Below are 17,696 nucleotides of genomic sequence, written 5' to 3' on the forward strand. Positions count from 1 at the left end.
AGCGGGAAATCTGAAATTGCTGAAGCTGCAGCCAACTGTTTGGTGCTCTTGTCTCCCAATTGGTGAGAAGCTCAGTTCTCTCCCAGAAGTTCTAACATCGATAGTCATACAACTAAAGTAAAGACAACTAATGACCACCGATTATCTAAACCAATGTATAGCAGAAAGATCTCTAAGTTATACAAGAAATAATGGAAGTAATGCCACAGCTGGAGCAGAAATCTCCCCCATTCTGTCACAGCGAACAGCAATGAGGACTTCTAACCACACCTTACAGAATCCAGGTTCAGAAGCCAAGTCCCCTATGTATATCAAGACTCAAGCTAGCAAACATACTTTAGGGCCAGATACTCCTCCAACATCTTCGCAGCTGGCACTAGCGACGAGCCAAAATATAACTATTCATGGTGAGATAGCAACAGGCAAAATTCCACTCAGGAAGACTGACCCGGCACATAATCTTGAAAAGGCCGCGGAACCTTGCAAATCGCTATCTAGGAGAGCAAAAAAACGCTTGAAGAAGCAAACAAAAAACATCAAACACCGGCGCCGTGCAAAGGAACTAGAGCTGCGCCTGGCTACAGTAGAGGGAAATTGGGGTAAAAAAATGAATCCAAAGGAGGTTCAAGTACAAAACTGCCCAGAGTCTCAGAAACTCTATCCGATTTTTCAAAATGCTAGGTTTGGTGTCAAGCCAGGGAATGACCAGTTAATTACAGCACCAGTACCAAAACTAACTACAAATTCAAGCTGTGGGGACAACCAGATCAATGAAGAGAGGAAGCAGCTCCCACAGGGGATCGAATTCCCAATACAATCAAACAGCAGCGGGAGCTGCCATATTGTACAGCACTCAAAAAGACAATAGCAAGATTCATTGCCACTCACTAGAGACAGTTAATGGACACCTCTCCCTTTAATAGATAGCACTGGGACATGGGGGAACACGGTTGCCCAGAAAGACAAGGACCAATTTGCGAAATGGGGGATCGGTGTATACAAATCAGAAGAGGAAAGATATCCATACATGCTAGGGGGTGGACTTAATAACAGAAAGACACCGATGCAGAGAATGTCCATTTTTATAGGGACAAACCCAGTTTCTTGTCCCACATCGTTCCTAAATTTAAGAATACACCTTTCACCTAACTCTAACGCAACAGGGCATACAATCTCAGAAAGAGGAAAAAACGATCAACACAGATATCCCCAGGTTGGAGTTGCAATGATTCGATCAGGTCAACAATCAAACTGCTCCTAGCACAAAGAGAAACAACTGGGCTGTGAGCAGAATGAATAAGATCATAAAAGTAATTTCATGGAACGTGTATGGACTAAAAACCATGCTACAGAAAAGAGTTGCATTTGAATTTTTACAGACTGTGGACCTGCTGTGTCTCCAAGAAACTTGGCTGCTTGCTCCATTGGTCATGCCAGGTTTTAAGGGATTTCAACAGCCAGCAAAAAAGCTCAATGTATTTGAAAGGCCATCAGGGGGCTTATCTATATATGTAAGAATAGGCAGCAATATAACATCAGCAAAATCTTCAATAAGCACGGATATGGTCCAAGCTATAAACCTATGTTTTTAGAAGAAGGGGACCCCTACAATGCAATGTGCTTGCTACTCGCAGGGACACACTATGTAGGCAAAGCAACTGTAGCAAGCTTTCTAATAGTCAAAGAGAAATATTCTAGGATTATTACAAACAAAGGGTAACCACACTGTTTGCCAATATAAACAAAGAGCACTGATTAATGAAAATTATTTATTTTATAATATTATATATTTTTTGTTATTTTAGTTTTTTGAAATTTTCACTATTACATACGTATATAAAATCGAGAATAAATAATTAAATACATTTCCTATATACATTCACAAGAGTCAACATGATCATCAGAATTATACAAACAATGATTGTTAGATCTTGAAAACTAGGCATTATTGACGGGGGTAAGCGGTAGATGACATCACTACGCGCGTTTCGGCACTACTGCCTTCATCAGGAGCCGGTCTATACCAGAAAACTGTATAAGGAAAAACAGACCTGTTACCAAAGTTTCATTCTATTTACATGCATTATATCTCTTTTTCCTAGGATATTTATTTATCCTTGATTATATTAACCTAAAAGTGTTTCTTCAAAATACAACTTTGATGAGACGGCAGACATGATCATATTCTATGTCATAAGTACATATAGTTCTAAATATTTAATTTAAAACCAATACATTATGTTTGCTGATAAACAAGAGAAAAACATTTTTGTCATCAATGTAACATATCTGATTTAGCTTAAGAGACAATTTATATCATTTCCAATCTGGAAAAAAGTCTTCAGGATTGATTGCGCTGTTGTTGTAATGACTTTTAACCTAAAAATAATACAGGCGCCAAGCGCACAACTGTCACGATAAAGTTTAAGAAAAAGACATAACAGTATAGCGACAAGCTAGTATTAATGAAGCTACATATTCTTTGGAAATTAATAAATCAGGTTTGGCACCGAAATCTACCTTCACACCTACGGTAGATCAAGTACCCACCGAGATTAAAATATTCGAGCAGGTGGTATACAATAAGTTAAAAACTGCCACTAATTATGTACCTAGAACACCCTACAACATGACCACTGAAGAATACAAGGCCCTTGAGAATCTAAATTGCTCCCCAGAAATCACAATAAAATGTGATAAGGGTGGAGGGATAGCCATACTAGATATTTCGAATTATGTAACAAAAATAGAGGATATGTTAAGTGACAGTAGATTCCATACTAAAATAACAAGAAACACCATGGATAAAACTAAGAACAAAATACAAAGACTAACCACTAAAGCTTTAAGAGATGGACATATTTGCGAAAAAGAATTTGACTTTATGAATATACAGGATCCCAAGCTAGCGAGTCTCTATGGGATACCGAAAATTCATAAAGATGAGAAAGATCCCCCCTTTAGACCCATCGTAACAACTATAGGGTCGGTTACGGAACCCATATCAAAATATTTGGATGCGGTCTTACGCCCATATATCCAAGACACTCCTGCTTATGTCCAGGATACTAGACATATAATCAGTCTGTTAGAAGGAACACCATTTAACCCAAATAGGCAATGGTTAGTCACCTTGGACATAGAGAGTTTATATAGCAACATACCGAGCGAAGGGGCTATCTTAGCAGTGCAATGGTTCATAGAGACAATGAATATTGATTGTAAAATGAATTACATACTTAATTGTTTGAGAATTGTCCTTGAAGAGAACATTTTTTAATTCAAAGGGGAGTTATATAAACAAATAAGAGGAGTAAGTATGCGCAATCATGCACTCCTACTATAGCAAATATATACATGACACATTTAAAAAAAAAAATGTCTTCAATGAAATCGCACCATTTTTTGAATCTATATTTCATTGGACGGGATTCATTGATGATATTGTTTTCATATGGGATCACAATGAAAATACTCTAGCTGAGTTTCTTGCATGGTTAAAGCTTTGTGATCCAAATCTGAAATTTACCTCCAACTTTAGCAATATCAAGATTGAGTTCTTAGATATTTCAATCAAACATGACTGTGGTCAGCTAATAGTTGATCTATTCGCCAAACCAACCGCACGCAATACCCTTCTACCCTATCAAAGTTTTCATCCCATATCACAAAAAAATAGTATTCCTTTTGGACAGTTTTTGCGCCTTAGACGCAACTGTACAAAACTTGAAGACTTTGATTCTAGAGCAACAGAAATGAAGGAAACAGAGGCTATCCACATAGACTAATAAGAGACTCGTACAAGCGAGCTAGATTTTTTGACAGGCAACACTTGCTAAAAAGTAAAAACAAAGAACAAGATATTAAATTAGTATTTGTCACTCGCCATTCTTTGATGAATGAACAAATTCGTTAAATAATATATTCGAATTGGCACTTACTCAATGTAAACAGAGCAGAAATGGATACATTCCAAAAAACCCTCTTTGCATATTGCAAGAAGAGAAATTTGAAAGACTTAATTGTCAGATCACGTATGCCAAGGAAAAAAGAGACAATACAGAGAAGTATTGAGGGCATGCTACCTGTTCAAGGCAATTTCAAATGTGGTACATGCAAAGTGTGCCCACTTGCAATAGAAATAAAGCCACTGAATTTAAATGGACAAACCATGGTACCAAAAGGTATGTCTAATTGTAAAACTAAAAACATAATATACTTGCTGATTTGTCCCTGCAATAAAGGCCATGTAGGAGAAACATCACGCAGCCTTAATGTCAGATTAACAGAACATAGGTCTGCCATTAGAACAAAAAAACTGGATTCTCCTATGGTAATACACCTCATAGAAAATAACCACACTCCTGATGAGATACGCTGGTTTATCATTGAAAAAATCGTACCTAATGACGGACAATGTTCAGATAAAGTAAGGAAAAAAGTGAGGTCTTTTGGATTTTTTTATTGGATACTGTAAAAAATGGCTTGAATCAAGAGATTCCGTGGGAACAAGCCATTATCTAAAAATTTGGGCTGAAAATGTATAACTTGTGTGGTTCTTTCTTTTTTTCCCGAAGTATTTATCTATATGATAAATGCGGAGTGACATGCATGAAATCATATTTCAGGAAATATACTGTAATAACAACATGGCCACTACAGTGTTCTGCAAAAGACCATCTTCTAGTTTCATGTCATTCTTGAGCCTCATAGCCTCGCTTTCATGTATTTAAAACAACCCGTTTTTCATCGAGTAAGATGGCTGCCGCTTTTTTCTCCACAACAGTCCATCGTTTAGCTCTATGATTCGCCTCCCTTTCTTTACTGGAACCTAAAAAAAACGCGCAAGATTTCTACCTTCTTAACCAGAGAGGTAGCTTACTCGCGTCTTTTGGGTCGGATCACTGAAGCGAGATGTACTTCGTTATATGCGCACAGAGACCAGCTACATGAAGGTATAAGGATCTTATAATGCGATTTGCAGATTCGGCTAATTTTGATCACCATATTTAATAGATAACGGCTGTACGCATTTTTGCTTTACTTTTAGAGCCCTTGAGGATTTTGGCTCCCAAATATATCGATAACCGGCTCACCTATTGTTTGATCGTGCAGCTAACAATTTATTAGATTGAGAGGATCTTTGAAATAAAAAAGTAAGCCGTTGTCACGCTATAGCTTAAAACTATGCCCTTACCATTTGAAAGTAAATGCAGTAACATATTACATTCGTTGATGTTAATTTTAGATGTCTATGGCCATGCAGCAATTATTCCATCTGAGCTACTTTAGCCTTTAATAACAAGTAAGCGTACGCTACTTAATCCTTTGTTTACACCTCTAGATTCTCAAAACTTTGGTTATCTAGCATAGACTGAATTATTAGCGTTGAGACGTTATGTAAAAATGTTCGGCTGCCTTTTGAGATCAAGATAACAAATTTTGGACATTTAGTCGCAACTACCAGTAAGTGCTTGTCGCTATACTGATCTGCCTTTTTTACAAAATGTTATTGTGATAGTTGTGCGCTTGTCGTCTGCATTGTTCTAAGACTAATCCTCATTGTGATCAGTACCAGTAAGCGCTTGTCACTATACTGTTATGCCTATTTCTTAAACTTTATCGTGACAGTTGTGCGCTTGTCACCTGTATTATTTTTAGGTTAAAAGTCATTGAGACAACAGCGCAATCAATCCTGAAGACTTTTTTCCGGTCCTGGATTTAGTATCACATGCATACCGTGACACTTCCATGGCCATTTTTAAAGTAAGATCATGTTGCCAATTAAGTATCTTATTCTAAATGTAGGAATTAGATATCCTATTGACATATAGTTGCAATTCTCTTCTAGAGACTGATAGCCTCAAAGACTTTCTGACATTGGAGAATTCACATATCCAGATCTGGTCACTATCATAGACCTACGGTGAGATTATACCTTTGTGTGAAAACGAATAGTTGGGTTCCCTGGTGCCCTTGAACTATGTTGTTTATATGCTTTGAATTTTTAGAAAATATGATTAAGTGACAGGAAATAGATGAGGTTATTACCTTTATATAAGCCTTACTTTATTAATAAATTACACATCAAGATTGTATTCTATACATGGGCCTTTCTTTATTTATTAATTTTTATTATTTTTTTCTTTTTTACCTTCTCTTTTCTTATATCTTCTTGACTCTCCCACAATCTGTTGGATACTTTTCTATTTTTCACTTGTGAATATTGTTATGATTATTGGTGTGTTTATGTTTGTGTGTTTTTTTAAGTGCTTCAGATAATAAATTAGGATTGGAAATGATATAAATTGTCTCTTAATCTAAATCAGATATGTTACATTGATGACAAAAATGTTTTTCTCTTGTTTATCAGCAAACATAATGTATTGGTTTTAAATTAAATATTTAGAAGTATATTTGCTTATGACATTGAATATGATCATGTCTGCCGTCTCATCAAAGTTGTATTTTGAAGAAACACTTTTAGGTTAATATAATCAAGGATAAATAAATATTCTAGGAAAAAGAGATATAATGCATGTAAATAGAATGAGACTTTGGTAACTGGTCTGTTTTACCTTATACAGTTTTCTGGTATAGACGGTCCCCTAATGAAGGCAGTAGTGCCGAAATGCGAGTAGTGATGTCATCTACCGCTTACCCCCGTCAATAATGCCTAGTTTTCAAGATCTAACAATCATTGTTTGTATAATTCTGATGATCATGTTGACTCTTGTGAATGTATATAGGAAATGTATTTAATTATTTATTCTAGATTGATATATATGTATGTAATAGTGAAAATCTCAAAAAAATAAAATAACAAAAAATATATAATATAATTAAATAAATAATTTTCATTAATCAGTGCTCTTTGTTTATATTGGTAAACAGTGTGGTTACCCTTTGTTTGTAATGATCCTAGAATATTTAACTTTGACTATTAGAAAGCTTGCTCTTACTCCTGAACATCTATTTCAACTGCAAAGATACACCGAGACATGGCAAGATGAGGGTCCTGGTGAAAACACTCGAAGAGCTGTTCATCACCCAAACTGCAGGATTATAATAGCCGGGGACTTCCACACTCATAACCTGAAGACAGTAACAGATGATCCACCTCCCAGGGTTTGCGCTGGAATTCTACTGAATACATTTGTAAGCACCTACAGATTAAGGTCAATACAAGAGACACAATTTCCCAACCTCAACATGACTAAAGATTCACAGGGGAAAAATACATCTTCGATCAATCATCTTTTTATGTGCAATCGCCTGCATGAGCAGGTGGTAGAATTCCAAAAACCAGTGCAGCAGAACAGTGATCATCTCCCACTGGCCACAGTCATCTCTCTGCAAACGGTCAGTCTTCCTCATATCACCCCCCTGGGTTTGTCTAACAGGGATGAAATACATGCGCTCTTGAGAAGACTAAAGTGGAATAAAATAGACATATCTGGAATGGCAGCCTGGAAAAACAACTGCTCTACACTTGCTCAAGATTTCACTGCGGGTGATATATCTGAGAATCGGACAAAATTGGCGCCGGAGCTGTATCGCCTTCTGCTAGGCAAAAAACAAACCATCAGCCCGATCACGTAGAAAGGGTGGGCTGCCAATTTCAACCTAGGTGCGAAAAAATCGAATTAAGCAAACGAGGTCTGAGGCAAGCCAATCGCAGCTACAAGCGAGAGAAATGACAGAACACTCCAAATTCTGCTGACAGCGAGGAAAATACACAGAGAAACGTATGGGACCTTAAAAGGCACCAGGAAGACTCCCAATTGTTGCACATTTTCAGTCTGTTAACTCCAAGCAGACAGGCTGAATTTTGGCTGTATATCAATAGGTTGTCCTGTCACGGCCACGACTGGCACAGTGGGGTCGCTAGTCACACATGGATGTGAACTCATTGTACCTGCAGATCTTCTGATAATATCCTGCCACACCACCAACGACCCTTTACAAGCATTAGCATGTTTAATTCCAATCACACAATCACTGAAGAAACAACTGAAACTTTTGACGTGGACAATCGTGTGGCATTAATACTAAAGAACATCAGACGGGATGGGACTCTGGGACACTTTTCAAAGAAGACTGCGAATATTGGTGAACTATACTCACCCCCCTATACAAGGTCTGCATGGCTAACTCAAAGATCCCCAAAGCCTGGAAAGGTTCCCTGTTACAACCAATTCACAAAAAAGGTGATACCGGAGAACCAACCAACTATAGGCGGATAACCCTTCTTGATATTGAGGCAAAGTGATACGCAAGCCTCTTCTTGCAAGATCTGCAAAACTGGGCCAATGAAAATGAAATACTACCAGTTTATCAATCTGGCTTTAGGGCAGGATCATCCTTACTGGATAACATCTTAGCCCTTGCATATCTGGTAGAACAGTCAACCCAGAAAAAAACAGAACCTGCTTTTCGCATGCTTCATAGACCATTCTGCGGCATTCGAATGTGTTAACAGGAATCTGCTTTGGCAGAAATTACAAAACTAGGGGATCCCAACCATGCTGCTGAAAGCCATCATTGCCCTCTACACCAGAACCTGGGTAAGGGTGAAATTATCTATGAACACAGCAACAAAATAAATCTACAAGGCTGTGTATTGGCGCCTCTGCTTTTTAATTTATACACTGCAGACCTTGGCAAAACAATATCAAAAGCCAACTTGTTAGCTCATAAAATTGGATAGACTAGACTGTTCCTAATGCAGTATGCAGACAACATGGTGCTTATGGACCATACTAAGACAGGTATGCAAAGAGCACTGGATGCATTAAGCATCTATAACAACGAAAATGATTTAACAGCAAACGCAGGCAAAACAAAGGTAGTAATTTTGGTAAAGCACGCTAATAAACTCAAACAACAATTTAGAATGGGCAATTTGAAAATAGCAACAACAACCAAATACAATTACCTGGGGGTCTGAATCATGAGCAATGGAAAGCCCACAGCACACACCGCATCCATAGAATCAAAAGCTAAGGCAGTGACGTAACCCTATGCAAACTGAACTCCAAGCTGTGCAGCCCGACAACTGAGTCCATCCGAAAGGTCATAAGAGCCAAGTTACTTCCTTCAATCACATATGGCCAACTAATATTTTCTGCAGTATTAATCAACACCATGAAGCTTGTCAACTGCCGAGCATCCAAACAGATCTTTCACATACCCGTTCATGCCCGGAACGCCTCGGTTACGCTGGAAATCGGGTTAAACAAACAATCTTGCGAACATCGGGCATCGATTGTTCTGTACTATTGAGGGGCCTGCGCAGCACCACCAAATACAATGAAAGCAATTTAAAAGGAAATTTTCACGAAAGGTAAAAGTTCCCGGGCCAACGGCCTTCTTACTGCCTGCAATGAACTGCACCTTGAGCCGGTCCAACTGGCAGGATTTTATCCACCAACCCGGAATTTTAAAATCCATTTTAAAGAAACAAGTTAGACTATTGTTTAAGGAAGATGGCATGACGGTAATAGAGTCCTCCAGTAGTAACATTGGGCTCTTAGCTAGTTCCTTCCAGGATAAACTGTGACAGCCATACCTTGACTCAGCCTTGAATAAAACAATTTTAAAGCAAATTCAGTCAGTCTTGGTACTGCCAATAAAAGATATAAATACTCGTTGGAAAACATTAGAGGCAGTCACCACCTGCAGACTGTGTCACTAGTACAAGGAATCTATGGCTCACTTGGTTTGCATCTGCCACCGATTGAATCATGCACATCGCACTTTACTGAAATATCTGTTTTTAAAATACGGCACTTATACCTGCACAGATTGCATGAAACTTCTCTTCAATTTGGAGATTCCAATGGAACTGGCCAGACTAGCGAAACTTGCACACCAGCTGAAAGAACTTATAAGTAAAGACTCAGCCAAGGACTAGAGGCCGAACACAGCTTAAATTAGTGAATATACATCTAATTTTATTTGTCTCTTAATGTCTTGTGTTGTGATTGTCTTTTTGTAACGATTTTAATTAATTAAAACAATAAATGCATTCATTCATAGTGTAATACAGCAGATTCAGAGGTAGTCACACAACAACTTGCTCTTATTTATGCAGGCACTCACACACCCAAGCATTTACCCATACACTCAGACATAGAGCCACTCACATACTGACCATTGTACTCATGGAGTAGATCACACCCCCACTCATTTACTCACACAGCCACTGACACACCCATTCACTCACTCATAATCCACTCACACACCCATTTAGATACTGATACAGCCCCTCACACACCCACTTACTCGCATATACAGTCACTCTCACACTCACTCACTCACCCATACAGCCACTGACACACCCACTCACCAATGCAGCCAGTCACACAGCCACTTACTGACCATTTCCGCCACTCACAAACCCACACAGCCACTTACACAACTGCTAACTCATCCATACAACCACTCATACTAGCACTCACTCAACCATACAGCCACACAAACAAGCACTCACTCTCTCATATAACCACTCACACAGCCATTCACTCACCCTTACAGACACTCACTCGCTCATACAGCCACTCACACACCCACTCATTCACCCAAATAGCCACTCACACAGGCACTAACTCACCCATATAGCCACTCAGGCTCCTCTCACTCACTCATATGATTTCTAGGTCTACACACACATTCACTCATTCATCCATACAATCACTCATACATGCAGTCACTCATCAATACAACACTATCATATGCACTCATACACCTATACAGACACTCACACACCGCCACTCATCCATGCAGTTACGCACACACCTAGTCAGTCATGCTAAGAATCAATCACACTCCTATTTACTCACCTATACAATTACACACACACCACCTCACTTATTCATACAGATACTAACGCATACTTACTCTCTTATATAATTAGTGATACAAGTACACAATCATCCATACAGCCAGTCTCACAATCACTGACTATCATGTAGAGTCATTTATATACTTCAACTCTCACATACACTGCCTTTCACCTATGTAGTTACTTGGACATGTACCACTGAGACATCCATTCACTCACCAACACACTCATACACACACTCACGCACCCATACAGCTGTTTCCACATGCACTCTTGAACCCATACATCCAGCAAATCAACCACTCACACATCTATGCACAGTCACACACCTCCCACCCACCCACACACACACTCAATCTCCCAAAACAATACTCAAACAACCAATCAAAAACCTATATAGACACTCATGTAGCTACTGACCAATCCATGCAGCAGCTTGCACAACAACAGGCAGACGGATACAGACATTCACACAGTTTAGTCACTAACCCATGTATTCAGTAAGACACATTTAATCACTCACTTATACAGTCAGTCACACACCTACTAAATCCTCCATCCAGACACTTATACACCCACTCATTCTTCAATACACCTTGGAATATATATATATATAAAACATATTTAAACTTTACAGAAACACACAGTCACTGAATGATGTCATCAGTGATGTCATTTGAGATGTCATCAGTGATGTCATCAGTGATGTCACTGCCCATGTCATGAATGATGTAATATGTGACGTCATGAGCAGTGCATTGCGGGTGCGCGAGTTCTAGTTAGCTGAACTAACTATAACGTAACGGTGGAATTTTTATGGTTTTGTAAGAGTGAAATGTCCATCTAACTATAACGTCCCTGAAACCTATGGTTTTTTCAGTGAATTTCCAAGGTTTTTTAAATGCTAATATCTAACTATAACGTACCTGAAACCTATTGTTTTTTTAGTGTGTGTGTGTATATATATATATATATATATATATATATATATATTAAAGCTACAAGTGCCCCTATGGCAAGAGAGCACTCGAGGCATTGACAGGAGTAAATCCTTTTATTAGTAAAATGCTTTCCATGCAGAGCATACTTCAACAGTCTTATGGTTGAGTTAACCGCTTCCGCAGCTTTCGTCGATTTCTGCCGACGCGTTTCGAAGCCCAAGGCTTCTTTTTCAAAGGCTCGACTCTCTGTGTTATTCACGACACACCTTCATTTATCTCAATACCACACCCTCTGATGGACGGGAATTCTGGTTAACGTAGTGCGCCACGATAATTAATCCTGTATGGATGCACTTCTTTTCACCGTTGTTGTCAGTATACATCAAAGCCCTCAAATGGGCCGCCGTGCATGGGTGCATTAAAATCTTCGTCAATGTCTTCCATTAGAGGTAAGGAAATCCGGAACCTCCTGGCACCCAGTCTTCTCGGGTTGGTGCTCTCCTCGCGGCAAGGGCGGCCGCGTTATTCATTAAAGCTACAAGTGCCCCTATGGCAAGAGAGCACTCGAGGCATTGACAGGAGTAAATCCTTTTATTAGTGCCCACAAAGCGCGCACGGTGCGCGCACGGTGTAAACCCTAAAAAAAAAAAAAAAATTATAAATGCATAACTTAGCATTTAAAAAACCTTACAAATTCACTTAAAAAACCATAGGTTTCACACACGTTATAGTTAGGAATTAGCATTTAAAAAACCTTGCAAATTCACTTAAAAAACCATAGGTTTCACACATGTTATAGTTAGCTGGACATTTCACTTGTAAAAAACCAATGAAATTCCCCTGTTATAGTTAGTGCAGGCAACTATAACTCACGCGGCCGCAATCCTCTGCTGATGACGTCAGATATTACATCACTGATGACATATGTGTCTTTCTGAAAAATAAATATTTGTAATATATGTATAGCTAAAGAATAATGGAAGAAGACATGGGTAAATAAGTGTCTAAATACAGTGATGTAATATCTGACGTCATCAGCAGAGGATTGCGGTCATGTGAGTTATAGTTGCCTGTACTAACTATAACGGGGGAATTTCATTGGTTTTTTACGAGTGAAATGTCCAGCTAACTATAACATGTGTGAAACCTATGGTTTTTTAAGTGAATATATATATATATAAATATAGTGATAGTGATTGCGCAAATAACAATCAATCGCCCAGACTCATTATAGCCTATAGCAAACAGGCGAGACAAATCAGATCCATTATTCAAGAAAGATGGCCAATATTAAAAACTGATTTAGTCTTAAAACCAAGAATATCAGATGGACCCACGATAACCTATCGGAGGGGACCCTCTTTGAGAACCCAGATTTGTCATGATTTCCCTGAACTCAGAAAACAAGAAGAGTGGTTGAAATCCCGGCCGGGGTTTAAGCGTTGTTTTACATGTAGAGCGTGCAAATTTGGTAAGAATACAACCCAATATTGCACGCCATTCAGCCCAGATCCATTTGATATACGTGGATCCTTTACTTGCAAAACTGAATTTGCCATCTATGTACTAACTTGTACGTGTGACCTTAGATATGTTGGGAGTACCCGACAGCCTGTACACGTTAGAATTCTTCAGCATTTACGTGCCATCGTAAATAATGATACATCGTATCCGGTGGCGAGGCATTTTAGAGCTTGTCACAACAATAATTTACAATGCCTCAATTATTTTGTAATCGCCTCGGTTCCAAAAACCAAGAGAGGCGGTGATCGTGACAAAATGCTTAGAAGATTGGAATCGGAATTCATTTTAAAATTAGATAGCAGATTTCCGAATGGGCTTAATACAACGGAGGACCTACAAGTATTTCTTTAACATCTTACTATATATTAACTATGATCAGTTTTTCTTAGAGTGTTGTGCCTTGCCGCTTTCCATGTTAATATATTATGAATTTTGATTACTGTCCCCATTTTTTCTTCTTTTTTCAAACACAGTTTAAAAAAATTTCTTTCCCCACATGTTTGATTACATGGTTTAGGGATACATAAATTGTGTTTTTTTCACTTAACCTATTTGACATAGACTCAATAATATGTCTGTTCAGACCATAATATTTATTTTAACAATATTGTGGAATTAAACATTCAGGCGTGAAATAGAATTATATTACTATTCTAATATTGAAAAATGCATTTTATGCTGTTAGGCGCATCGTGTTTTGTCATATATGGTTTGGTATCCATATCCACAAATCTGGATTATTGACATAATTGCATTATTTGCACAATTTATTGTGTTTACATTTTTTGCGTAATTTGCACAGTATAGAAAAAAGTCTTTTTATATGATAGAATGAATTTTAATCCATAATATTTGCACTTTATTGCGTGATTTGCACAGTCAATTGAGATTGGATACCATTATGACATTTACTAAATATATCAAATGCATTTTATGCGAGACAGCTACATATGTATGTATGTATATATGTTTTCAACTGTTCTACAATATTTGATTTACGCCTGAGTGGTTTTTTGGATTTTAGCCTGTTATTTATTTATGAATTTTGTGCCATTTGGTCTGACACGAATTTGTTTGGAAAACAGACTATATATCAATGAGTAGAGTGTCTTCACTTTTTAAATATCACATGGTGAAAAAAAAGGTGAAAAAAGTGCAGCCAATTGAAAGTCTCAATGTATAAAATGGGCTCATTTTATTTTACTGACTGTCTGTGAGCAAGGGCGGATGCCCGAAACGCGTCAGATTTTGTGAAGACTCGGCTTTGAAATAAATCAACTATTGTGCCTTATTTTGGATCTGCGTGGTTTCTATCTTCTCCGTGGATACGGATTTTTGTTGAGACTGCAAACGTGGGATATAAATATATATATATATACACATTTAAAATCAGAAAGAAAATGCAGAAAAGCTGGCGTGCTGCCTAACCGCTGGTGGTGCTCAAACACAGTGCTACCGCAAGTGCTAAGGTATCAAAAGATGTTTCAAACTCCAATAAGAAAATGAAAGCCAACACTCGTAGTCAGGATAATCAAACCTGCTTATTCGGGCAGGTCGCCCCGGGAGCAGGGACACAGAGACACGTTTTGGCAGTGCAACTGCCTTTCTCAATCTGTAACCCACCCTCTTGAAGCTCCATTTAAACTTTAGAAACAAAAAACATAGAGAATACACAAAACTATTTAGCTTCTATAAAAGACATATGGCAACGTACATTTAAAAATAAATGCAAAACATTTCTTTCACTTCTTTTGTAACCTAAAACTCCTATATTTGTCTTTTCTATGTAGTGTCCAGTCAGCACAACTGAGAGCTATTCCTGTGGTTAATACAAGCTACTTATATTGCAATGTTTTACCACACATCAAAATAGTATACTCAAAACCTGAACTGGAGTGTGATTCAAGCCCTCTGCTAGCTATCAAGTTGAGCATTCAAAACAGACTCATTCAAACCAGCAAAGCCGCTTTGCATATGTCCATAGACTGAGAATTAATTATTTGTTACATCAAGGGAATAAATGCACCTCTTTATCCCAAATAAAATAGTGATCATGATTCTAAAGAGGCAAAGCCATAGGATCCATGTTATACCTCACTGACGTGAACTAATAAGACCGAAACCGGTATGGGTTTGTAAGTGTCCCCTTCTGGGGGTGGCCTCATCTGGCAGTCAGGATTGACAGTTCCCAGAAAAAGCAGGGTCAGTACTGATTTGCCTTTGTCCAGAGTGGCAGAGTGGGTGAAAAATTATGAGTTGGAATGCTATTTGAGGGATTTCAAGTGGTTAGATTTGTTTTAAGAGTTCCTCCGCTCATCTTTTGTGTGATTGATATTACGCCTTAAGCAGCCACAGGTATGCCCAGGAGTGGGCCCCTTGTTCACTGTGCCATACGATCCAATCTATACCTCACTGATGACGCCTAACAAGGCAGAAACCAGTCGGGGATGCTTGTTTTCCATTCTGGATGGTGCCTCAACTGGCAGTTCGGTATGGACTTTTCCTACAAGGAGCAGGATCATTACCAATTTGCAAATTTTGGGCCTTTGCCTAGAGTGGCAGAGTGGCTGTAAAACGATGGGTTGGAATCCTACCCTGAATGATTGCCAGTGATTAGACTTTTTGCAAGCATTCCTCCCATCACCTTTTATGGGATGGATGTTAAACCCTTGGTCCCTTTGTTTACTATGCCATAGGGTTGAAGCTATACCTCACTGATGACACCTAAGAAGGCCAAAATCAGTGTTATATATGTTCCCTTCCTGAGGGGGTCTCATCTGGCAGTTTCTGATGGATTTTTCCCTTGAGAAGCAGGTTCAGTTCTGATTTGTGTAAGGCAGGTCTTTGTCTAGAGTGGCGCAGTGTACAAGCATTCCTCCATCACCTTTTGTGTAATTGAAACGTTCATGAAAACTACAATGGCGTAACGTAAATGAATCCTAACTATTGCTGAGTCTGTGATCAGGCATTCAGAATTACAAACTACTTGGATTTTTAACATTTGTTGACTTTTGCAGTTCCAAACAACAATTCAGCGTCTGATTGAAAAGACATATTACTACATGAGTTTCATCAATACATCCTAGTTTGTTGCTATTCTGTAAAATCAAACCACGTAAATAAATAAATAATGTGGGTTGTTTGGATAAGAAATGTACATATGAATTTTGGGTAAGAAAGCATCTACAAAATCCTTTAAGAAAGAGCACTTTGAGAAATCCCCTTGTTAAAGCTATCATGCTCGAAAAGCTACCCAAGGCAAGCAAATGTATTGAGTACATTATTTGTATGTGAGCAGATATTGCCTGACTTTGCTGAGTGTTTTTTTAAAATCTAAGATTGCTTTTAAATCATCTATATTCATCTATTAAATCCATTAAGACATGCCTACTGAATGTATAATTTCCATAAGGTTTCCCTTTCTGATAGCTCTAAAAGTTTAACACATTGCAAAATAAATAGTCTTGTTTCTTCATGTTTAGGTTGCACAAGGGTGAATCCTCCTCACGCTCACATACAGGGCTACCATTGCGAAAATTTAAATGCATTCTGTCTCTCCTTTTATAGTTTACACCTATTTACCACCTGCTTCCACTTGGTGGTAAATTGCCAAAAAGCGAATCTACAATTCATGTTTGTGAAGAAGTGTATTAATGTCTCTGATTAATTGATTGTAACATTAATCGTTTCCACCTCATGTGCTGGCAAAATATATATAAAACCTGATAAATACTGGGTATTGATTTTTGAACATCTCAAATTACACAAAAGCTGTTATTATAATAGGTCATGCTTGGTACATTGGCTTTTTGGGTTTTCCTGACTAGAATATGGCTCAGCCTCGAAATATATTTTAATTTGTTTTATATTGAGAAAACTTGAGTTACAAAGTGTTATCTAATCTTCAGAATTTGGGGTGAACAAGAACTCACTGACTTATCTTTGACATTCATTATTGCTTTTATTTTTCTTTTAGCTTTCCTTCCCTGGGATACAGGTATTTTGATATTTTTACAGACCGTTTTAGAACTTGCAGAAAGAATATGCTTTTGACTAACAATCAACTAACATTAAATGATAAAACACAAAGATAAAATTAGGGCATCATTTTAGGTGTAAGTGGGCACCAAACTGTTCTTCATTTATAATGTTTTTTGCCGTTTTCTTTTTGTTTTCAGTACAAATGTGATACGGAGTGTCTCTTTTGAGTAAAGTTCAGACCCATCCGATTAGCATCTCCTAGTCTGTTTGGGTTTTAGGTTTTATGTCATGTGTCTTGTCATATTAAATTAATGAGTACAGAGCTAAAGACTAAACCAGATAAAAACATCCTTGATTATTTTTCCAGTTTTTTAAAGCCTGTTGTTCCTAGACCAAATAAGCTC

General features: G+C 38.0%; 1 protein-coding gene across 4 annotated transcripts in view; it reads left to right on the forward strand.

The window, feature by feature from the left end:
* WDR17 (WD repeat domain 17) overlaps nt 1-17,696 on the forward strand; it is a 1,003,384-nt gene that overhangs the window by 769,004 nt on the left and 216,684 nt on the right. For all 4 annotated transcript variants that reach the window (XR_014978161.1, XM_085641859.1, XM_085641857.1 and 1 more), the window contains one exon: nt 17,288-17,308. Coding sequence is in view for 3 of the 4 variants with exons in the window: in XM_085641859.1 (XP_085497985.1) it covers nt 17,288-17,308 (21 nt within the window). In the remaining variant the exon portion in view is untranslated. The remainder of the gene's footprint in view (nt 1-17,287; nt 17,309-17,696) is intronic.

The sequence above is a fragment of the Triturus cristatus genome, chromosome 2_2 (assembly GCF_964204655.1).
Source record: "Triturus cristatus chromosome 2_2, aTriCri1.1, whole genome shotgun sequence".
NCBI lineage: Eukaryota > Metazoa > Chordata > Amphibia > Caudata > Salamandridae > Triturus > Triturus cristatus.